Source organism: Talpa occidentalis, unplaced genomic scaffold (genome assembly GCF_014898055.3).
Source record: "Talpa occidentalis isolate TD23 unplaced genomic scaffold, MPIMG_talOcc4v2.1 talOcc4.17, whole genome shotgun sequence".
Taxonomy (NCBI): domain Eukaryota; kingdom Metazoa; phylum Chordata; class Mammalia; order Eulipotyphla; family Talpidae; genus Talpa; species Talpa occidentalis.
In genome coordinates, this window is record NW_023601754.1 from 7,893,289 (window position 1) to 7,919,008 (window position 25,720).

Consider the following 25,720-nt stretch of genomic DNA (forward strand, 5'->3'; position numbering starts at 1 on the left):
GATAACAGGGGAACCCACATTATCTGAATATATTTGGTTCTTAGTCAGTAGTAAAACTTAGATTAGAAAGGTGTTTATCCAAAAATTTACACCAGTGTTTAAGTTGGGATAGTGAGAATTAGAGACTAGAAGATGTTTCTAAAAGTCCACAGATTCTTAGATTAAAGGATGTATTAGTTATTTATCACTGTATAACAAATTACCTTAAGACTTAATGACTTAAAATAACTTTTACCTGACACATTTTCTAAGGATCAGGAGTCTGATTGTGATTTGCTGGTTATTCTGGTCCAGCATTCCCCATGAACTTCCAGTCCAGCTGTCAGCCAGGGTTGCAGTCATCTGAGGCCTGGTTGGTTGGTGGTTCCACTTCCAATAAGGTTCATAAACCTGGCTGTTGGCTCAAGTCCTCCATTCCTTGTCGTACAGGCCTTTTGAACAGGGCTGCTTGTCTTCACGACATGATTACTGGTTTCTCCGGTGCGTTGTGATCACAGGACAAGACAGAAGCCACAGTGCCTTTTATGACCTAAATTCTTCTACTTCATGCTTTTCATTAGAAGTCAGTTACTCTTGGGCCTCCCCTGGTGGCGCAGCGGTTGAGCGCTGGGCTGCAAAGCTGCGATGCCGGCCGCCAGCAAGGGTCCCACTTGGTGCGCAGACTTCTCCTGCCGCCCGCTGCTCCCCTCAGCAATGTACTTCGGTCCTTCTGCCTGTTCTGTTCGCTGTTCTGGCTCTGGTGAATCCTCTCACCCTCCTGCGCTTCTTACTGTACCCAGTGCTTGTATAAATAAATAAGTAAATCTTAAAAAAAAAATAAGATTCCTTTAAAAAAAAAAAATCAGTTACTCTTAAGTCCAGACTACACCAGGGACTCTTACCTTTTAAAGGGAAAAGTAGTTAAGAATTTGTGGACATATTTTGTTTTTGTTTTTTAAAGATTTATTTATTTATGCATCCAAGAACTGGGGTACAGGCCAGAGGTGTTGGGGGTGAGAGGATTTACCAGAGACAGACTGGGGAACAGAATAGGCAGATTGACTAAAGTACACTGCTGAGGGGAGCAGTGGGTGAGTCAGGAGAGGTCTGCTGTGCCATGTGGGTTAGCCCCCTGGCCGGAGGTTGAACTCATGTTGCAGTGGCTGCAGATAGCTTCATAGTGCTGAGACTTAACCCTTTGTGCCACCAGGGAGGCCCCGTGGACATATTTTTTTAAACAATCACAAAGGGCATAAATATTTGTAATTTTGATAAATATTGTCAAATTAACTCTGTCAGGGTTTAACTAATTTAGATTCACTCTAGAAATGTCTAAGAGTTACCAGACAAGCAAATATATATATATATATATATAAATATATATAAACACATATATATGAGATATATATAAAATATACTTACATATGTTTGCATATGCAAGTGATGGCATAGTGAACTACTTTTCTGGTTTTTTCTTTTTTTTTTTTTTAAGATTGATTTATTTATGCATACTAGAGCTGGGATATAGGCCAGAGATGCAGGGGGTGAGAGGATTCACCAGAGACAGAATGGGGAACAGAACAGGCATACTGACTAAAATACACTGCCAAGGGGAGCAGCGGGCAAGACAGGAGAGGTCTGCTGTGCCACGTAGGTTGCTCTCTGGCCAGCCGGGGACCGAACTCATGCCGCAGAGGCTGCGGACTGCTTCATAGTGCAGTGCCTCACCTCTTGTGCCAGCAGGGAGTCCCTGGTTTTTTCATTTTTAACTTGACAGTGTATCTTGGAGAACCTTCCATATCTTCAGGTACAGAGCTACTTTCTTCTTTTTAAAAGTTGCATAATATTCCATTTATAATTATAACATAATTTATTCAGTCTCCTATTATGAACATTTAGATTGTCTATACCATTTCTCATTTCCTAGTTGTATTTTTGGGTCACAGGATTCCATGTGTTGGGAGCTATTGCCAGATTGCTGTCCATGGAACTACTGCCAGTCTGCACCCGCACCTACAGTGGGTACAAGGGTGTTTATTTTTCTGTACATTGTTCACACATTTGGCTATCATGATTTTTTTTTAATTTTGTGAGTTTTATAAGTGTAAATGATCACTTTGTAGCTTTGTTTTGAATTCCTTTAATAGTGAGATTGAAAATATTTTCCCATGTTCTCCCTGCAAAATGCCCCTGTTTTTTGCTCATTTTTCTGCTGGCCATGAATTTACATACAAAAAACAAGCAAACAAGTCACTAATTATAAAATATGGTACACCTGATATCAAAGATCTACAAAGAGTTTATACAACTCAACAAAAACAAAATAAAGAATCTAGTCAAAATATGGGCAAAAGAGCTAAAAAGATACTTCTTCAAAGAGGAAATACAGATGGCCAGCAGGCACATGGAAAAATGTTCAACATCACTTATAATCAGGGAAATGTAAGTCAAAACCACAATGAGATATCACCTCACACCAGGAAGAATGGCCCACATTAAAAAAACTAATAGCAAAAAAAAAAAAACCAAAAAAAAAAAACCCTAACAGCAACAAATGCTGGTGAGGATGTGGAGAAAAAGAAACCTTCTTACATTGCTGATGGGAATCAAACTGGTCCAACCACTATGGAAAGCCGTGTGGAGGACCCTCAGATTACTAAAAATGGATCTACCATATGACTCAGCAATTCCACTCCTAGGAATCTACCCAAAGGACATGAAAACATTAATTCCAAAAGACACACGCACTCCTATGTTCATCGTGGCACTGTTTACAATAACAAAAATATGGAAACAACCTAAATGCCCAAAAACAGATGACTGGATCAAGAAGATGTAGTATATATACACAGTGGAATACTACCCAGCAATCAAAAAGATAAACTCATGCCATTCACAGCAATATGGATGGAGCCGGAAGGGATTATGCTCAGTGAAATAAGTCAGAAGGAAAAAAGAAAAATATCAGATGGTTTCACTTATAGGAAGAACGTAGGGAAACCATACAAAGGATCAGCAGTGGGAGAAAAGACAAAACTAGCAGTCAAACTATAAGTTGGAGACATTTATCAGGGAGGCAGAGGAAAAGGGATCAAAACAAGGGAAGAGGGCCTCCCCTGTGGCGCAGCAGTTGAGCACTGGGTTGCGAAGCTGCCCGCGGCCTCTGCGGCGCCGGTTCGATTCCCGGCTGCTTCCCGGCCACCGGAGGAGGGTCCCACATGGCGCGCAGACCTCTCCTGCCGCCCGCTGCTCCCCTCAGCAGTGTACTTCAGTCCTTCTGCCTGCTCTGCTCCCCGCTCTGGCTCTGGTGAATTCTCTCACCCTGCCGCGCTTCTGACTGTACCCAGTGCATGGATAAACAAACAAACAAACAAATAAAGAAAGAAAGAAAACATGCCTCTATAAAAAAAAAAAAAAAACAAGGGAAGAGCATAAAAATCTGTGGTGGTGGGTCTCCCTCGTGGCTCAAGGAGTTAAGACATAACCTATGAAGCTAGCCGCAGCCACTGCAGCATGAGTTCAATCCCCGCCAGGGAGATACCCACATGGCGCAGCAGACCTCTCCTGACTCACCCGCTGCTCCCCTCAGCAGTGTATTTCAGTCAGTCAGCCTGTTCTGTTCCCCACTCTGTCTCTGGTGAATTCTCTTACCCCCTACAACTCTGGCCTGTACCCTGGTTCTTGTATGCATAAATAAATAAATCTTTAAAAAAAAAAAAAAAACTATGGTGATGGTTCATGGGTGTCTTGGTGGTGGTTATTTTTTTTTTTTTAAGATTTATTTATTTATGCATACAAGAACTGGGATACAAGCCAGAGGTGCGGGAGGTGAGGATTCACCAGAGACGGAGTGGGGAGCAGAAAAGCCAGACTGACCAAAAGACACTGCTGAGAGGAGCAGCGGAAAGACAGGAAAGGTCTGCTGCACCATGTGGGTGGGGATCGGACTCATGCTGCAAAGTCTTTGGATAGCTTCACAGTGCTATGCTTAACCTCTTGCCCCACCAGGGAGGCCCTTGGTGGTAGTAATTCTTGGGGGACAACACCAGAGGGGAGAAATCAAGCGTACAAAAATGAACAACTATGTAAAAATATATAATTAAATATTTTTTTAAAAAAAATGAGAAGCCAGGGCTTCCCTGGTGGCACAAGGGGTTAATAAGCACAGCACTGTGAAACTATCTGCAGCCAGTGCAGCACCAGTTCGAGCCCCAGCGGGCCAGGGAGCAACCCACATGGCGCAGCAGACCTCTCCTGTCTCCCCAACTGCTCCCCTCAGCAGTGTATTTCAGTCAGTCTGCCTGTTCTGTTCCCCACTCTATCTCTGGTGAATCCTCACTCCCCCCGCACCTCTGGCCTGTACCCCAGTTCTTGTATGCATAAATAAATCTTTTTTTTAAAAAAAGATGATATCACATTAAAATAAATAAATAAATAAAATATGGTCCACTAACCTAAGGTTGGGGTTGGAAAATAACACTAAGAAAAGTTTCAACTAATTTAAAAATAGTACCACTGAATTAATTCAAAGTGCTGTCTCTAAAATATTACTGATTTTTACTTTTCAAAAGAAGTTAATGTGTGTTAACCAAATCAACTATCATTCTCAGAATAGATTTTCAAACCAGACTGGATACCATTTCTCAGAGGTAAATTATGTATCTGACAAAGGTTGACCTTGGTCAATGTTAAAGCCTTTACTAACTGTAAGATTGTTTAAATTGGGGCCTCCCCAGTGGTGCAGCAGTTGAGGGCTGGGTTGTGAAGCTGCCCGCAGCCTCTGTGGCACCGGTTCGATCCTCGGCTGCTCCCCGGCCACCGGAGGAGGATTCCACATGGCACGCAGACCTCTCCTGCTGCCAGCTGCTCCCCTCAGCAGTGTGCTTCGATCCTTCTGCCTGCTCTGCTCCCCGCTCTGGCTCTGGTGATTTCTCTCACCCTCCCACGCTTCTGACTGTACCCAGTGCATGTATAAACAAAACAAACAAACAAACAAACAAATAAATGAATAAAACATGCCTCTATAAAATAAGTAAATAAAAACTTAAAAAAAAAGATTGTTTAAATCTATGAGTATGAAAAAGTTCAAGATAATTTTTGATCATGTGAACTGCTTAATATAGAGGAAACTTTTCTTTTGGCAAAATGTGTATTTCCTAAAAAACTTGTGTATAAATGAAACAGTTTCATTTCTGCTTAGAAAAGAGTCAACTGAGGAAGGTAAATTAAGAGAGAATCATTTAACTTTCAGTGGTCCTTTATCTTTTTAATTCACACTGTCATAAATTGAGGTTGTTTAGGGAAAACAATTATCACAGATGTTTCATAAACAATAGATGATTTGGGGGCCTCCGCTGGTGGTGCAGCGGTTGAGCACTGGGCTGCAAAGCTGCCTGCAGCCTCTGCAGCGCCGGTTCATTCCCCAGCCGCCAGCGAGGGTCCACAAAAAACACAACAAAACAAAAAAAAAATAGATGATCTGTTCTTTGCAGCGGAACACCTGTCTCTTTGTTAATACTAATTTTCATGTGACTGATAGTTTACCTTTTTCACTTGGTTATATTCTTTTTTTTTTTTTTTTTTTTTTTTACTTGGTTATATTCTTAAAGGGGAATTTTCTTCAATTCCATCAAGTAGGGAGAACATGTATTTGAGTATTAATTAGAAAAACTAAAGAAAGATGTGTTTCCACAGTTCCTTTTTTGTCCATGATAATTCCCAAAAGTTTAAAGACTCAAATTAGGAACTTATACACTAAATCAGAATTGGTGAAATGGTCTTTTTAGTTTTTGCTCTGTTTTTTTTTTTTATCATAATAACAAAATAAAGAACAAATATATCATCTGTCAAAAATTTATAGAACTAAGAGATTTGGGGAGTGAATAATAACTATTAGTACTTTTTTCTTTTTCACTGTCAATACTATCCAGCTGTATTAGAAAATAAAATTTGGAGAAGGCTGTTGTTTGGCCAGGTGTATGTTTGTGTGGGTGTTGAAACACAACCAAACTAAAACCCTAACATTAGTATCCCTTTTTTCTCTGGCCAAAAACTCAATAGTGGAGCCCCAAGGCTGCCTGTACTGATACCACATCCGAAAACACATACTATATATAGTAGGCAGCACTTTGACTCCAGTGAAAACAAACAGTATCCTTATGAGTTTAGGCAAATATGCAAACAGAATGATTTAAATTAAGGTTTTATTTTGCTCCAGTGGTAAGATGAAGAGGGGAAAGATAATCTTCAAAAACTAAGGATTCAACTAGAAAACTTAAATAAGGGACCAGGAAAATGAATAACTATAAGAAAGTGAAAATCAAAATCAACCAAAAACTATGAACCAGAGACACTTTATGGGGGTTTGGGGGTGGGAGGGGAGGGATTGGGGTCAAAATAAGGGGGTTGCAATTGTATGGGGAATATAAAAATAAAATTTAAAAAAAAAAAGAAATACAAAAAAAAAACCTAAGGATTCAAAGAGCTAAAGAATAAACTAAAGAATAAATAAAATAAAGCTAAAGAATAAATAAAATAAGAGTCATTAAGGAAATTTTTTAAAAAATTTTAATTAAACAACAAATTCTGGTGCAAAATTGGATATTGCTTCTATAGGCAATAGCAATTTCCCTTTAGAGTCTTAAATTTCATCTTTGGGAAGAAATACATTTAATTTAGGTTTTAAAAATGCATTTACTATGACCTAGTCTTCAAAATCTCTTAGAACTTGGTGAATTATTAATTTAAAAATCGCCATTTTAACCCTTTGGGAAGATAGATTTTACATTATATTATTGAAAAATTATCCTTAGTACCCTCAGAGACAAAGATTTAGTATTGTACATAAACTTGAAATTCCTTCAGGTGTCAATGACCCCAAAATGTAGGAAGCCAAGAAAACCTCTTTATTTATTTTTTAAAGATTTATTTATACAAGCATAGGGTACAGTCAGAAGCATGGGAGGGTGAGAGAATTCACCAGAGCCAGAGCAGAGAGCAGAACAGGCAGACTGACAGTATACACTGCTGAGGGGAGCAGCAGGCGAGACGGGAGAGGTTTGCGCACCACGTGGGACCCTCACCAGCTGTCGGGGATCGAACCGGCGCTGCAGAAGCTGCGGTCAGCTTTGCAGCCCAGCATTCAACCGCTGCGCCACTGGGGAGGCCCCAAGAAAACCTCTTTAAAGCTGATATTCTCCTTCCAGATATTGCAGAGTTACCTATAGCATCATACAGAGTCTTAGAAGACTTGGGTTATCCAATAAGAAAAATCTAACTATTTCTAACTATTTCTACTTTGCCCGAATTCTCAGTCAGGTCTTATATTTTGTGCTTTTAGTATGTGGCAGACAGGGGTCATTTCATTGCTAGAATTCATTTCCCAACTCCTGGAATTAGCTTGTGGCTCTAGCTTGAAGGAAAGAGTCCCCATGTTATATGTTATGACACAGAACTGAATCACTCAGGGCACTTTGCAGATTATAGGTGTGTTATTTAGGTGTTCTAACACATTCACCTTACCTTCAGAAGTCATTAAGGAAGAGAAAATAGAAGGTGGCTTTGAAGACAACTCTTTAAAAGACAAATGATTTATGGATTTGAATTCTCCTTGAAGCTTGACAGTGATGGTGAACTGAAGAATCAGTGTTAAAATACACTGTTGTTAAACATTCCTGCCCAAAGGTTTCATCTGCTGAGGGCAAAAGTTCTGATGATACCAGGACTTTCTTAAACATAGTCTTTACTTTTTGGCTTTGGAGCTGTGACAATATGGATAAATAGTGGTTGTTTTCCAGCATCTTTAAACCCCAAAGAGATTACTGAGCCTTATACAAGTAAGTGCAGTGGTACATTTGAAACTGAAACATGAATTTCCTAAAATATAATGGGGAACTCTGATAGTTTTCATCACTTGTTTCCTAAATAGAACATAGTTGCTCATGATCAGCATTTTAAAAAATAGAATATAAATTATCAGAGGACATTGCACAAAATGTAGAGGATTGTGTTTTGGAACATTTTTATTCAGTTATTTGTGTATGTGTGTATTGGGCTACAATAACATAGGTCTTTATAAAAAAATGTTTGGAAAACACTGATGTTTAAATAAAACAGACTTGGTTGGTAGTAAAAGTTTGTGTTTCTATCCTATACTTAGAACATGTTACTCCCACATCAGACATAATAAAGCTGTTATCATTTTGAACAGATTACTATATATTTAATTAGTGTTGGTGATGATTGGTTATTATGGAACAGGGACAAAACTGTGTCATGTCACCAGATACTATCTATAACTCATGTGGGGAATTTTTTCAAGCTATGCATTTCATCTCACACCTCCCAGTGGAGAATCCCCACTAGTGGGAAGGAACGAAATGGGGTGTTTCCAGGACCTCAAATGGGGAAATAAAGTGGAGACCCATTATGTTAGATCATCAGTGAATAGACTTTTACAATTAGACATCTTTATATTTTTTTATATTTTTATATTTATAATTTTTTCTGCATTTTGGATTTCACCATTGAAACAGGCAAAACTAGATGGTGGAAGACAACAGTGGAGACCAGTGCTCATGGCTGTGACTGAGAAGGATTTGCTCCTTTATGACTGTATGCCATGGACAAGAGATGCCTGGGCATCACCATGTCATAGTTACCCTCTTGTTGCCACAAGGTAAGAATAAAGGTAAAAAATAAAATATCCATGTAACTTCAAATCTGCTTAAGAATTTGAAAGAGAATTTTATTATTTGCGGTAACTACAATAGTATTTAATTACATAGAAGCTATATTTAACAGTAGTTAGTAGCTGATACAGTTGCTTGCAACCAAAATGTTCCTTTTACCACCTTAGTGATTATTTTGCAGCACCTAGACAGAACCAATTGCCTTTGTTGCTGGTACTTTTTTGTGCATTTTTTAAGTTGTTGAAGCAACTTCCCAGCACCTCCTGTCAAAACTTGCTTAGTCATGAAGATAAGTAAATAATGTGCTTTTTCTTAACTTTATTGACCGTGACTAGAAACCACTGACAATTTTGGCAGCCCTTGACTGACTGATGAAATAATTTAAACCCAAATGTGGTATTATGGATAAACCACACAACTCAGCCAAAATATTCTTCAACTTCTCTTTCTAGTATAAAAGCACATAATTTTTTTTAAAGATTTATTTATTTATGCACACAAGAGCTGGGGTACAGGCCAGAGATGCAGGGGGGTGAATGAGAGGACTCACCAGAGACAGAGTAGGGAACAGAACAGGCAGGCTGAACGAAATACACTGCTGAGGGGAGCAGCGGGGCGAGTCAGAAGAGGTCTGCCACACCATGTGGGTTGTTCCCTGGCTGGCCGGGGATCTAACTCGTGCTGCAGAGGCTGCAGATTGGTTCATATTGCAGTGCTTAAACCCTTGTGCCACCAGGGAGGCCCCAAGAGCACATAATTTTAATTCTATCAAATAAACATGGATTTGACCTAGAATCCATTTGACCTAGAAAATCAGAATTTTCTAGCCAGATGTGGGGAATGAGAAGGGACGAGAACAGAGAAAGATAGATTCGGGGTCAAGATGCCTCAAGAAGTAACTAGAAACTAATTATCAGGTGAAACTAGAAAGCAGATTCACATTTAGCTTTATTTAGACTTTCAAAGCTATCAGGTATTGATATAACTCAAAAACTATATATTAAAAAGGAGCCCCACAGAAAACTATTTGGTAATCAAAAAAACCAAATGATGGAACCATCGGGTACAAAGCACAGGGAAGAGAGTGGGGGTTCCTGTTTTGAGAAGGCAAAGATTCAAGTGAGGAAGAGTATCATTTGCCTTACACAAAGACTTTCACATTACATGGGATTTCCATCAGCTTGCCAAGTTTCCTTACATATATCTTTTTTTTTTTTTAAGATTTATTTATTTGTTTATGCAAGCACTGGGTACAGTCAGAAGCACGGGAGTGTGAGAGAATTCACCAGAGCCAGAGCAGGGAATGGAACAGGCAGACTGATGAAATACACTGCTGAGGGGAGCAGCGGGAGCTGCAGGAGAGGTCTGTCGCGCCATGTAGGATCCTCACCAGTGGCCCGGGGATCGAACTGGCGCTGCAGAGGCTGCGGGCAGCTTCACAGCCCAGCGCTCAACTGCTGCGCCACCAGGGGAGGCCCTACATATATCATTTTTTTAATGAAAGTATAATTTTCATGTAGCCTTTCAGGTCTATCTCTATAGTTTATAGCTAGAGCACCTAGATGGCAGAATAAAGATTTTATTGTACCTCAGAATTAGGGAGCTGTACCCTTACTAATTCCTTCAGAAGAGAAGGGGCCTGCAGAAGACTATTAGTTTTTCTGTTTTTTTTTATTTTTGTCCCCACTCAATTATAATCTCCCTAAGGTCAGAAACCATCTTAGCACTTTAACAATGTTTTGCATATGATAGATCAATAAATAGATCAGTAAATCTTAGTTGAGTTAAGTTCTACTACTTAAACTATAGTTTCTTTGTCACGGTAACTTTAGGAGCAAGACAGGAATCTTACAAAAAAATTTGTGGCTATGTCTCAGTAGTTATAATTAAAACAATTTATATTTTCAAAGATTTAGGCCTTATGTATCTGATTGTAAAGATTTCTTAACTTTAAATTATGCATATACTCTAGTTATGGTCATAGAATGCATGGAGAGGAGCTTTATGCTTAGACATATCCTTAACTGTGTCACGAGAAACCTATGACAACTCATAGGTGAGCCTAGGTTCAATACCAGAAAAGATATTTCCATAAACAAGTAATTTCTGACTGTAGATTAGATCTAAACCACCAAAGCACTTGGGCATGAAAGAAGGAAACAGGGTGGTTGTGTGTGTGCTATCATTGTGGTATTAATTGGTATTAATTTGCAACTGGGGAAAAGATACCAATTAGGTTTAAATGCTAAAACTGCAAACTTTTAGAAAATACAGGAGTAGTTCTTTGTGACCTTGACTTCTATTTGGACAGCCTCTTCTTAGATATGACAACCAAAGAATAGGCAAAAAGAAAAAAAAAATGAATGGAGCATCATCAAAATTAAAAGTTTGTGCTTCACATGTTACCAAGAAAGTGAGAAGTCAACCCACACAATGGGAGAGAATATTTGCAAATCATTTATAATCTGGGATTTGTATCTATAAAGATATACAAGATACAAAAATATAAAGAACTTTTACAACTCAATGATAAAAAGGTAAATTACCCAATTTAAAAATAGGAAGAGGATCTGAATGGATACATCCAAAGAAGATGTACAAATAACCAGTGATCCCATGAAATTATGATCAACGTAAGTACACATCAGGAAAATGCAAATCAAAACCACAATGAGATACTGTTTCCCACCCACTAGGGTGGCTATAATTAAAAAGACAGATAATAACAAGTGTCGAGGAGGATGTGGAGAAAATGGAACTCTCATATGCTGCTGGTGGTTATTTAAAAAGGTACAGTGGATGTAGAAAACAGTTTGGCAGTTACTAAAAAGGCTAAACATCAATTAACCCGGCGATTCCACTCCAAACTTGTATACTCCAGAGAAATGAAACCATGACCACACAAAAACACATAAATTTTCACAGCAGTATTATTCATAACACCTATACAGTAGAAACAATTAACTGTCCATCAAATGATGAATAGATTAAAAAAGGTGGTAAATCCATACAATGGAATATCATTCGCCATAAAAAAGGAGTTTCTGGGCCTCCCTGGTGGCGCAGCAGGTTGAGCGCAGCGCTGTGAAGCTGCCTGCAGCTTCTGCAGCACGGGTTTGATTCCCAGCCGGCCAGGGAGATTCCCACTTGGCGTGGCAGACCTCTCCTGTCGCGCCCGCTGCTCGGTCTGCCTGTTCTGCTCCGACTCTGGTGAACTCTCTCACCGTCCCGTTCCTCTGGCCTGTACCCCAGCTCTTGTATAAATAAATAAATCTGGGCCTCCCCGGTGGCGCAGCTGTTGAGCGCTGGGCTGCGAAGCTGTCCGCAGCCTCTGCAGCGCTGGTTAGATCCCCGGCCATAGGTTGAGTGTCCCACATGGCGCACAGAGCTCTCCTGCCGTCCGCTGCTCCCCTCAGCAGTGTACTTCAGTCCTTCTGCCTGTTCTGCTCCCTGCTCTGGCTCTGGTGAATTCTCTCACCCTCCCGCACTTCTGACTGTACCCAGTGCTTGTATAAATAAATAAATCTTCAATCAATCTTTAAAAAAAAGAAATAAGGAGTTTCTGATATTCTCCTGCAACATGAATGAACCTTGAAGACTTTATGTTGTCAAAGCAGTCAAACTCAAAAGATGGCATACTGTATGATTCTGTAGATAAGAAATGTCTAGAATAGGCAAATCTATAGAGATAAAAAGTAGAGTAGTTACTGCCTTAGAGGTGAGGGTGATGGTTGGGAAAAATAGGAAGTTATTGCTCATGTCTGTAGAGTTTCTTTTTGGAGCGATGAAAATGTGTTAATATTAAATGTGATGGTTTCACAGCTAAATATACTAAAATCCATTAAACTGCATGCTTTAAGTGGGTAAGGTATGTGAATTATATCTCAAGCTGTTAGGGACTATGGTGATGGTGCATGGGTGAACTGGTGGTGGGAATTCCACGGGGACTACCCAAGATGATAAAGCATGCATTGTATAAAAATAAAGAATGATGTAAAAATATACATAAAATAATAATAAAAAGAAAAGAAAAAACAAATTAACAACAATAAAATAATAATAAAATTTAATAGAAGGGACCTAGACCAATCCTTAATAAACTGAGTTTGAATCCCTATTCTGCCATTGGGAGCATGTTAATTAACCTTTCTGTGCCCCAGATTTTTTTTTTGTTTAGTGACCCCTAATGAGATATGGTAGGTGTGACTATCAAATAAGTTAATACTTTAAAATGCCAAAAGTAGTACCTACCACATTGTAAATTATCGAGTGTTAGTGAGCGACTTTAATTTTAATAATTACTTATTAAGTTGAACCTATGTCAAAGGAGAATTCCATGTAAAGAATACAGTTTAATTTTACCATTGAAAACGAAGTTACCTCTACCCAACAGTTTGTATTAGTAATGAAAGATATATTAAATAGGGAGACTTCAAATGCATTGTTTGGATCAACCTAGACATGCGATTGAATTTAGCCACTAATTAAATGGGTGGGGCCTGTAACACTCTGAGCTTGTTGCTTCTTAACAAGTTTAATTAATGTAGCAGCAGAGATTCTTTACTCTTTGTTCAGGAAGTGCCTGTGGATTAGGAGCAAAGATTACAGGCAGATGAGAGGTTTCGTTTTTCCATGTGGCCTTGTCAGCCAGGTGGAATTGGTTGAAGTCACTGCATGACAGAATTAGGTGAGACTTAATCATCTCTGACTCCTAGACAGGTTAGAGTATGACAACTGAAAGAGAACAGAAGGTGGAATCAGACCAGAATGTATCCTGCAGAGAGAGGCAAGACCAGAAAGTAGTGTGCTTATGTCTGCCACATTATAAATGATCGCGTGTTAGCGACTTTAATTTTTTTTTTAAGATTTATTTATTTATTTATACAAGCACTGGGTGCAGTCAGAAGCACAGGAGGGTGAGAGAATTCACCAGAGCCAGAGCAGGGAGCAGAGCAGGTAGAAGGACCGAAGTACACTGCTGAGGGGAGCAGCGGGTGGCAGGAGAGGTCTGCGCGCCATGTGGGACCTTCCTCTGGTGGCCGGGGAGCAGCCGGGGATCGAACCAGTGCTGCAGAGGCTGCGGGCAGCTTCGCAACCCAGCGCTCAACCGCAGTGCCACCGGGGAGGCCCAGCGACTTTAATTTTAATAATTACTTATTAAGTTGAAAATATGTCAAAGGGGAATTCCATGTAATTTTAGTGTGGGGAAGGAGAATTTGAAATTTATGAATAATGAGAAAGAGCTGAATGTTCACTCTAATTCTTTTTCTAATATTTTGGAACATGTTCTTGCTAGTGTATGAAATTTTAAAAAAAAAGCATAAACACATAGGGTAAGAATAAATTAAGAACCTTGATTATTTCCAAAAGTAAATAACCCCTCAAAAATTTAGAATTATAGTTCAGGACCTCCCTGGTAGCGCAGGAGGTTGGGCGTAGCACTGTGGAGCTGTCCACAGCCTCTCAGCGCAGGTTCAATCCCAGGTCGACCAAGGAGATACCCACATAGTTAGGCAGACCTCTCCTTTCTCCCCTGCTGCTCCCCTCAGCAGTGTGTTTTGATCGATCTGCCTGTTCTGTTCCCCGCTCTGTCTCTGGTGGGTCTTCTCACCCTCCTGCACCTCTGGCCTATACCCCAGTGCTTGTATGCATAAATCAATCTTAAAAAAAAAAAGAATTTTAGTTTAAAAATCAAAGAATAGGGGTTAAGTCTCACCACTATGCAGCTATCTGCAGCCACTGGAGCATGTGTTCCATCCCTGGCCAGGAAGCTAACCCACATGGCACAGCAGACCTCTCCTGTCTCCCTGCTGCTCCCCTCAGCAGTGTATTTCAGCAGATCTGCCTGATCGGCTCCCCATGGTCTCTGGTGAATCCTCTCATCCCCTTTGCACCTCTGGCCTACACTTCAGCTCTTGTATGCATAAATAAATAAAATAAATCTTTAAAAAAAAATCAAAGAACATTGTTAGTGTAATATAAATTAATATGAGTAACCTTTTTTTTTAAAGATTCATTTATTTATAGAAGAACCAGGGTACAGGCCAGACATGCGGGAGGGTGAGAGGATTCACCAGAGACAGAGCAGGGAACAGAACAGGCAGACTGACGAAATATACTACTGAGGGGAGCAGCGGGCGGGACAGGAGAGGTCTGCTGCGCCATGTGGGTTTCTCCCTGGCCGGCTGGGATCTAACCCGCACTGCAGAGGCTGCGGACAGCTTCACAGTGTGGCGCTCAACCACCTGTGCCACCAGGGAGGCCCATGAGTAACGATTTGTATTGACTTGAACATTTATAAATTCTGGGAAACCAAAGGGAGGGAGGGGTGTATGTGTGTGTATTAATAGCAGATATTTCATCATTATGAGGAATTAAAGCATGGAAGTGGCAATATTTTTTCATCAAGTATTTTTATTTATTTTATACATTTGTTGAGACTAATGCCAGATAGATGATACAGGTAGAAAAGCACATTTTATTTTATTTTTAATATTTATTTATTTTCTTACATTATTGTTCCTTTTTGTACGGTATTTGATTTCTCCCCTCAGGTGTAACGCCCATAAATCTTCCACAACCACATCACCCATGAACCATCACCATAGTCCCTTGTGTTCTTCCCTCCCCTGGAAAAACACATTTTTTAAAAGATACAGATTTTGTAGCATTTTCCTCTAAACTTTCTTTGGAGGAAAAAAAGATCCAAAGAAGTTGTGACTACTTTACAATGTAGGAAATTGAGTGGTGGTGTGCTTATGGGACTTACGTGGCAAAAGCTGCCCAAACGCCTATACATGAGCTCATCTTGGACTCCCCACTAAAGGGGGCCTTTTTTTGGCAGGGTATTCTGACTGACTGTGGTGCAGCAAGTCTGGCAGCTGGTTTGAATTAGATTTCCTCAAATGTTTCATAATCAAATCTGTAGAAAAAAAAATTATCCTAGACTTTGTATTTCTTAATGTCTGATTTGGGATTAGCAATCAAATGAATATGATAGAATACACCCTTTCTTTTTCCCCAATGCTCTATTTTACTTGGATTATATGTATAGTAACTTTTTTAACTCTTTCTGAGATCACTAATGTTCAGTTGACATGTTGGTTCTCAGAGAATCTATCAGTGGGGTGGTTCTCAAAATACACTTTCATGAACTTCTGGTGATACCCTCTTCAGGGGGGTAGTGAATAACTATCTTCACAGTTTATACTAAGATATTATTTGCTTTTTCTCTACTGTGTTTACATTTGCTCTGAGGGTGGAAGTTGCAGGTGCCTGAGCATGAATCAAGTGCTTAACACCAACTATATGGACTGTTTCTCAGCTCTGATCATATACTTGAATTATCTGGAGAATTTTTCTTTTAAAGATTTATTTTATTTATACAAGAGCTAGGGTACAGGCCAGAGGCACGGGAGGGTGAGAGGATTCACCAGAGACAGAGCAGGGAACAGAACAGGCAGGCGAACCGAAAGCATTGCTGAAGGGAGCAGCGGGCAAGACAGGAGAGTTCTGCTGTGCCATGTGGGTATCTCCCTGGCCAGCCGGCAATCGAACCCACGCTGCAGAGGCTGCGGCGGACAGCCCCACAGCGCTGCCCTCAACCTGCTGCGCCACCACGGAGGCCCAAGAATTTTTAATAATATTGCTTGGGCCCCACTCTAGACCAATTAAATCTGAATTTTTAACATCAGTAAAATGTGAGCCAGACAGCAATAATTTTTCAAGCTGTGTACCTGGTGACGCTCGTGTACAGTCAAGGTTGAGAACTTAACTTCACTTGACTTGGCTAAATCAGTGGGTAGATATGAAGAAATTGCCTTGAGAGACATTCTCCTGCCTTTTATCTAAGCAGTAGTGACTCGGCGATAACTAAAGGAAATGTGTCCATTAGCTGTTCAATATATTCTTGCTCAGGTTCCTATTACAGGAGTGAGGGAAGAAATAGCGAGATTGCAGAAAATGCTGTAGGTTTACAGCCTACAGTGAAGCTAGGAGCAAGTCAAAATTTCTTTTGTAATTTATTTTATTTTATTCATATATATTTTGCATCATTGTTCATTTTTTTTTACAGTGTGCTTTCTCTTTTTTCTTTTTTCTTTTTTTTTGAAGTGCCATTTATTTCACTTGTGACAATGGTATTTAGTTTATGTTGGTCCAGTTGTGATCATCTCAGTCAGCAATTATAAAATTATAAAGGCAACAGTAAATAATTTAAGAATTACCAGTGTTTATTGAGTTCTTGGTATGTCATACGTACATTGCCTGGGTAAACTCATTTTCTAATCAGAACTAATTTATGTGTTAGACATTGTTATTAACTTCTTATACGTATGAAGAAATGGAGACTGAGAGACATAATTTGTGGAAAGGTCACTCAATGTGTAAGTGTATGAGCCCAGGCAACCTGGATCAGACACTGCACTTTGCCCTTTTTTTTTTATTATTTAATTTTTTTTTTCCCACACATTGTACAAAAATGAAGAATGAGGGCCTCCCCGGTGGCGCAGCAGTTGAGTGCTGGGTTGCGAAGCTGCCCGCAGCCTCTGCAACGACAGTTCGATCCCCGGCTGCTCCCCGGCCACCAGAGGAGGGTCCCACATGGCACGCAGACCTCTCCTGCCGCCCACTGCTCCCCTCAGCAGTGTCCTTCGGTCCTTCTGCCTGCTCTGCTCCCTGCTCTGGCTCTGGTGAATTCTCTCACCCTCCCGCGCTTCTGACTGTACCCAGTGCTTGTATAAATTAATAAATAAATGTTTAAAAAAAATGAAGAATGATGTAAAAAATATATATATAAAAAAGGAACAAGTCATTTTATTTCTCTTTGGTGTACATTCCTCACCCACGTTTTAAAATTTCCTATATGGAAACATCTAAGTGATTCTTTTTTTTTTAAAAGATTTATTTATTGATGCATACAAGAACTGGGGTACAAGCCAGAGGTTTAGGGGGTGAGAGGATCCATCAGAGACAGAGTGGGGAACAGAACAGGCAGACTGACTGAAATACACTGCTGAGGGGAGCAGGAGGCGAGACAAGAGAGGTCTGTTGCACCATGTGGATAGCTCCCTGACCATCCAGGGATAGAACTCGTGCTGCAGAAGCTACGGATAGCTTCACAGTGCTGTGCTTAACCCTTTGTGCTCCTAGGGAGGCCCCCTAAGTGATTCAAGTGAGGGATATGTTCTGTTATAATCTACCTAGAACTTCTTAAATATAGGGAAAATATTTTTGGACGACATGAATTAAACCACATTGATGGCTGTCATGAAACAAAATGTTAGTTTAATGATTTTAACAAAAACTGCTTTTCTTGTGTTTTTCACTCTTGCTTTTTAGCAGGTTAATTGCAATATAACTCATAAAGTTCACCCATTTAAAGTATAAAATTTAAAATTTAATCATTTGTTGTATGTTCACAGAATCGTATAACAATTACCACAATAAATGTTAGGACACTCATCACTCCTAGCCATTAGGAAACTCCTGAACTATTATCAGTCAATCCTTACTTTCTCCTCACCCAGTTCTAAGCAATCAGGGATTCCTTTTTGTCTTTATATACCTGCCTATTCTGGACATTTCATGTAAATGGAAGTGTAGAATATGTAACCTTTTCTGTCTGGCTTCTTTCACTTAGCGTAGTGTATTCAAGGTTCACCGTGTTATAGCTTGTATCATAATGTTATGTCTTTTTATGGTGAATATTATTATTCCATCATATGGATATACCACAATTGATGACCATTAGGGTTATTTCCACTTTTTGATTATTATGAACAAATGTTGTAACAGTCATGTTCAAGCTTTTGTATAAATACATTTAGGGTGACATATACCTAGGAATGGAATTGCTGGATCATGTGAAACTCTCTATATAAACCTTTTTGAGGAAACACCAGGATTTTTTTACAGTAGCTATATCATTAAATTCTTATTAGCAGGTATCTGGGTTCCATTTCCTCCACATCCTCGTGGTTCTGAGTTGTATTTCCTTAAAACATCTTTCAGGTGCTTATTGGCCACTTGTCTATCTAACTTGGAGAGATGTCTGTTCAAATCCTTTGTCCTGTAATTGGGTTGATTCCTTATAATTGAGTTGTAAAATTTGTTCTATAGACAAACACTTTGTCAAATATATGATTTGTGAATGTTTTTTCCATCTGATGTTTATCTGTCCACTTTCTTGACAGTGTCACTTGAAGCTCAGTTTCTAATTTTGATGAAATCAAGTTTATTAGTCTTCTCTGTAAGATCTACATTTTTTGTGTTATTTCTGAGATGGCTCTGCCTCGTCCTAAAGGTTCCAAAGATCTACTTCTTTGTCTTCTTCTAAAGGTTTATAGTTTTAGCTCTTACATTTTTTATCTGATATGCAATAGTGGTCAAACTTTACTCCTTTGCATGTGTATATCTGATTATCACAGTACCATTCATTGAAAAGACTCTTCTTTCCCCCACTGAATTCTCTTGATAGCCTTGTCAAAAATTGTTAAGTGTGAGTGTTTGTTCTGAATTCTCATTTTAAAAGTTTGTGGTAAATTTTGAAATAAAATGTGAATCTTAAAACTTTGTTCATTTTCAAGATTGGTCCGAGTTCCATATATTTCTGCTTCTTCTCTTTTGAATTAATTTATCGTTGTTTACATGTCCATATATCTTTGAAGTTACATTTTTACTCCCCCATACATGCATGTGTTTTACTTACTCTCCACCTAACCTGCTGTGCCAATGCTCTATCCTCTTCCTTCCCCATGCCCCCCTCCCTCCCTGCTCTTCCCTCTGTTGACCAGTATGTATTTTACTAGGTCTAAGGATTGTTTCTATTGTGCTTTGCAAGTTATGTTTTTGGTTTATATTCTATAGGTAAGTGAAACCATCCAATATCCATTTTTACTTTCTGACATTTCACTTGTATAATGAACTGGAGGTCCATCCATTTTGTCCCAAAAGGTGCTATTCTGTCTTTTTTAAGTAAAGGAGTAGTATTCTATGATAATATATTCCACAATTTCTTTATCCTGTCACCAATCACTAGGCACTTAAATTGGTTCCATGAGTTGGCAATTGTAGAAAGTGCTACCATGACAAATTCTTTGCATTTCTATATGGATTTTATATTTAATTTCTACATGGATTACTACAAAAAAGGATAGCTAAAATTTTGATAGGGATTGCATTGAATCTGTTGATTAATTGAGATTGTATTACGATCTTTAAATTTTTATGTCTTTCTGTCCATGATACAATGTCATTTATTTACGCCTTCCTTAGCGGTAGTTCTTAGAGTATACATTTTATATTTTCTTTGACCTTATTCCAAGTATTTTTTCACTTTGATGCTATTATAACTGAATTGTTTGAACTCCTTTTTGGGTTGTTCATTGCTACTATACACAGTTAATAGATTGATTTTTGCATCTTGATTTTGTATTCTACAACTTAGCTCAACTTGTTATTAGTCTAATAGGTTTTTAGTGGACATTACACCCCTCACAAAAATTAACTCAAAATGGATCATAGTCCTAAATGTAAATTGTAAAGCTAATAAAACTCCTAGAAGATGAATATAAGAAAATATAGATAGCCTTGGGTATGGTGATGCCTTATTAGATACAACACCAAAAACAGGATCCATGAATGAATTGAAAGTTAAGCTGAACTTCATTAAAATTAAAAACTTCTGCTCTTAAAAAAATCAAGAGAACTAGAAGACAAGCCATGGAGTGGGAGAAAATATTTGCAAAAGACATCTGATAAGGAATTTTAATCAAAATATATGAAAAACCCTTAAAACTCAGTGATAAGTAAAGAAGCAACTCATTAAAAGATGGACCAAGGACCTTAGCAGATGCCTTACCAAAGAAAGATATACAGATAGTAAAGAAGCATATGAAAATAAGTTCCACATCATATGTCATCAGGGAAGTGCAAATTATTGATAAAACAACAAGTTACCACTACACATGGTTTACCCAAAAGAGTTGAAACTTAAGTCCATGTAAAACCTGCACAAGGATGTTTATAGAAGCCTCTTTATTCTTAATTGCCAAAATGTGAAAGCAACCAAGATGTTCCTTATTAGATGAATGTGTAAATAATCAGTGGTACCTCCGGACAATGGAATATTATTAATTCTGTGCTGATAAAAAAGCTATCAAGCTGTGAAAAGACAAGGAGGAACAAATGCATATAGTCATTTGTCATTTAATGACAGGGATCCAAAAGAAATGCATCATTTGGCAGTTTCATCACTGTGCAAATATTAGAGGGTAATTACACAAGCCTAAGTGATAGAACCCACTACTCGTAGTGGCTGCATCATAGCCTATGGAACCACCATCATGTATGTTTTTGACAGAAACATCCTTAAGTGACATGTGACTGATCTGAATGAAGCCACCCCTGAAAAGGCTTTCTACTATGATTCCAACTATGTGACATACTGGAAAAGGCAAAATTCTACAGACAATGAAAAGATCATCCAGGGAAGGGGGAGATGGGTAGGCCATGCAACAGAGGATTTTTAGGGCAGGGAAAACTCTGTATGCTCTTATAATGATCTGCATATATATCATTATTTTATATTTGTTTAAAGTTATAGACTGTATGACACCAAGTGTGAACCATAAAGTAAACTGTATTGATACTTTGGGTGGTTATGATGTGTCAGTGTAGATTCCTCTTTGATTTAAAAGAAGATACTATTATGGTGAGTGATGTTGATAATGGGGGAGGTTTTGTTGTGTGGGATTTATCATCAAAATTTTTTTTTTATATTCATAGCCCCTTGGAGCATTTAAGGAGCCCATGAAAAATTAGGACCTTGACCATCCAGTCCAGTATTCTGCCTATGACACCATGGGTCCTTTTATAGGGGTAAAAATGATATCTATTTAAAAACGATAGACTTGCTTTCAGTGGACTTATCTGAAAACCACTAATTGCTTTTTATAATTTTCTGCTTATCAATCACCATAAATTTCTGATATTGTCTCGGGTGACATTAATTACTTTTGATCCTTGCTTTGTTTGTGGTCCTAGGTTGGTTCATTCTGGTTCTGGATGTCGCTCACCCTCCCTTGGATCTGACCTCACGTTTGCTACCCGGACAGGCTCTCGGCAGGGCATTGAGATGCATCTTTTCAGGGTAGAGACTCATCGAGATCTGTCGACCTGGACCAGGATACTTGTGCAGGGTTGCCATGCTGCTGCTGAGCTGATCAAGGAAGTCTCTCTAGGTAGAGATCCTGGCATTTCATTTCTAATAGTTAAATGGAACTTTATTTTAAAGCAAAAACCATTATCTTGTATGCCAGACTTAAGAAATATTCTGAAATATGCAGCTTAAAGTGATCATGATGAAAAGAAATCTGGTTTCTCTGTTTCACTAGAAAAGTTTTTCTTGTCCTTGTCCATGGTTTTAAACATATTTATAACACCTCATGTACAACATGGCAGTTTTACTGTTCACCATTTTATCCTGTATTTGATAGTGTAAGGACTCATACAGTAACTACTAGATACATTGACCATCTAGTTAAGAAGATTTGAATTCTAAGGTATGGAAAGACACCCTTAAAATATGAGCATCCAACAGAGCTTATGAAGATAGAAAAGCAAAGGATTTGTAGCAGGTGTTTCTCTTCAAAAGTTTGAAAATGTGCCCCATTAGTGAAATAAGCATCTAAAGGAAATAAACCTGTTTTCTTTCCATCCTTGAAGCGCCCTCTTGTGGCGGTATGGCAACACGTGTATCTGTGTTTGTGTACAAGCATACACGTACATACATGCAAATGTACAGATCCAGATTATTTACTTATTTTTAAAGATTTATTTATTTGTTTGTTTGTTTGTTTGTTTATACAAGCACTGGGTACAGTCAGAAGCGCGGGAGGGTGAGAGAATTCACCAGAGCCAGAGAACAGAACAGGGGAACAGAACAGAGCCAGGAAACAGAACAGGCAGACTGATAAAGTACACTGCTGAGGGGGGCAGCGGGCGGCAGGAGAGGTCTGCGTGCCATGTGGGACCCTTGCCCGGTGGCCGGGGATTGAACCGGCGCTGCAGAGGCTACAGACAGCTTCGCAGCGCTCAACCGCTGCGCCACCGGGGAGGCCCCAGATTGTTTATTGTAACAAGAATAGAGAAATATTAAAAATGAAGACACAATTACAGTTTCTAACGTGGTTTAAATATTTTGGTTTCCAGTTGGTTTACTTCATTTTGCATTTGTTTATGTATTTATAAACCTGGTTTTACAGAATTTATGTGAAAACAGGAAATGATTCAATATAATTTTTTGTCAAAATGACACAATTCCTCAACTCTTTGGAATCTGTCTAATATTTTCCTCATAGCTACAGTGATAATTCAAGCAATGACACCAATAATTAGTAAGACCCTACCTTGGATTTCAACTAATGCTGCCACTTCCACAGTCTTCTTCATTTGTCTGTCCCTTCCCTCATTTTTCTGTGGAGTGGTTGGTCACCTGGCCCTAGTTCCAGCGCCATCATGTGCTTTTTGTGATGGGCAAGTCCTCATCTGCCCTTTAACTAGCATCTGGGGTCACCCTATGTTCTTGGAGGATTCAGAGAGATATGCTTCCCAAAACAGGACTGCAGCTTAGATTTTTAACATTTTTTAGTTTCATGTTGCTGCCTTGGTGTCTAGCAGCTAAAGCTTCCTCTTTCAGGGAACCAAAACTGCAGGTCCTGGCACAGAGTTGTTTAAGAAGGAGAGAAAACAGCTGGTTCCTTATACTTTTAAATAGATAAACAATACGTACTTTTTGGTAATTTTCAACTTTTTTGTTTTTGTTCACAGTTGAATCTTTTTTTTTTAATAACTTTTTTTTAAAAGATTTATTTTATTTACACAAGAGCTGGGGTACAGGCCAGAGGCGCAGGAGGGGAGAGAATTCACCGGAGACTGAGCGGGGAACAGAACAGGCAGACGGACCAAAGACACTGCTGAGGGGAGCAGCGGGCAAGACAGGAGAGGTCTACCGTGCCATGTGGGAATCTTCCTGGCCAGCTGGGAATTGAACCGGTGCTGCAGAGACTGCGGACAGCTTCATAGCACTGTGCTCAACCCACTGCACCATTGGGGAGGCCCTGAATCTTTTTTTTTTTTTAAAGATTTATTTACTTATGCATACAAGAACTGGGGTACAGGCCAGAGGTATGGGGGTGAGAAGATTCACCAGAGACAGAGTAGGGAAGAGAACAGGAGGACTGACTGAAATACGCTGCTGAGGGGAGCAAGGGGCAAGTCAGGAGAGGTCTGCTGCACCATGTGGATAGCTCCCAGGTCGGTCTTCGAACTGGTGCTGCAGTGGCTACAGATGCTTCATAGATTGCATCTTAACCCCCTGTGCCACCAGGGAGGCCCTCACAGTTGAATCTTAATGTGACCTTGTAATGCTTTCACTTTCACAATTCACATCAACTGATGTACTTAATACCACTTACTCCATATTTAAAGCTGTACCAGATATATATTTTAAAAAAAAAGATTTATTTTTATTTATGCATACAAGAACTGGGGTATTAGACCAGAGGTGTTGGGAGTGTTCATCTTTGATAAGCATCATTTTCATCCTCTTCCCATATGTCTACAAACCCTGTTACTGCCCCTGAAAGACATCTCCTTTTCTCCTTTGATTGCTCCTTCCTACCCCATTTGATTTATTCTTTAGGGTCTATCTGAAGTCCCTTTCCTTAACTTTGGCCTTATACAGTTAGGATTTCATGTTTATGCTATTCAGTTATGAGATCCTTGCGAGCAGTGTGCATGCCTATTCAGTGCCATGTGCAGCCAGCCGCCTAGCAGCACAAGTTCAGTTGATACACTCCTTGAACCAGAGGTCAAGGAGAGTCATGGTAATTTCTTCCTCATCTCAATCAAGATTATGATTTGAGTGATCACTACAAAAGACATTTTGGAAAATTTTCAAATAGGTTTGGGGTCACACATTCTTAAGAAAAGATTGTTTCCTTCTTGGAAATCAAGAATCCTGTTCCACTTGATAACTGAAGTAGGAACTTTATTTTTTTTTAAAGATTTATTTATTCATGCATATAAGAACTGGGATACAGGCCAGAGGTTTGGGGGGGTGAGAGGGTTCACCAGAGACTGAGTGGTGAGCAGAACAGGCAGATCTACTGAAATACACTGCTGAAGAGAGCAGTGGGCGAGGCAGGAGAGGTCTGCTGAGCTATGTGGGTCGGCTCCCTGGCCAGGGATCAAACTCGTGCTGCAGTGACTGCAGATAGCTTCACAGTGATGCATCGTAACCCGTTACGCCAGCAGGAAGGCCCTGACGAGGGAACTTTATTAATGATTATTTTTGCTTGTCTTCAACAGGCTGCACATTAAATGGGCAGGAAGTAAGACTCACTGTCCACTATGAAAATGGGTTCAGTATCTCCAGGGAAAATGGAGGTTCTGGCAGCATGTTGTATCGCTATCCCTTTGAAAGGCTGAAAATGTCTGCTGATGACGGCATCAGAAATCTGTATCTGGATTTTGGTGGGCCTGAGGGAGAACTGGTAAGTTTCTGGAAAATGTGTTTATTCTAGTAGGTATTTTCTTTCTTTGTCTTCGTTTCCTACCTCTTCTATAGAAACTCAGGAACTGAAACTTCATTTGGAGCCAGGAAATCGCTCTTCAGTTTTTAGGATGCAGTTTTTTAGAGTTTGGGTTTTTGGTGTTTTGTTGTTTTTTTTTTCCCCTCACATTAGGAAATAATTCCCATTTTTTAAAGTTTTATTTGAATGTTAAAAAAAAAGTCCTTTTTAAGAAATAGACTATCATAAAAACCTATAAAGTACTAAAGCTGACAAACTTTATTAAATAAATTCTATTCATGGCTGTTAGCGGCATTTTGTTGAGATAAGAATCAAAAGTAGGGCCTCCCTGGTGGCGCAAGGGGTTAAGCACCGCACAATGAAGCAATCCGCCGCCTCTCCAGCACGATTTTGATCCCCGGCCTGCCAGAGAGAAACCCAGATGGCACAGCAGACCTCTCCTGTCTTGCCCACTGC

General features: G+C 39.4%; 1 protein-coding gene across 1 annotated transcript in view; it reads left to right on the forward strand.

Moving 5' to 3' along the window:
* The window catches only part of SNTB2 (syntrophin beta 2), a 99,281-nt gene that overhangs the window by 64,248 nt on the left and 9,313 nt on the right, over window positions 1-25,720 (forward strand). Inside the window, exons 4-6 of the mRNA XM_037515994.2 lie at window positions 8,514-8,656; window positions 21,714-21,910; window positions 25,041-25,225. Of these exons, the coding sequence (XP_037371891.1) occupies window positions 8,514-8,656; window positions 21,714-21,910; window positions 25,041-25,225 (525 nt within the window). The remainder of the gene's footprint in view (window positions 1-8,513; window positions 8,657-21,713; window positions 21,911-25,040; window positions 25,226-25,720) is intronic.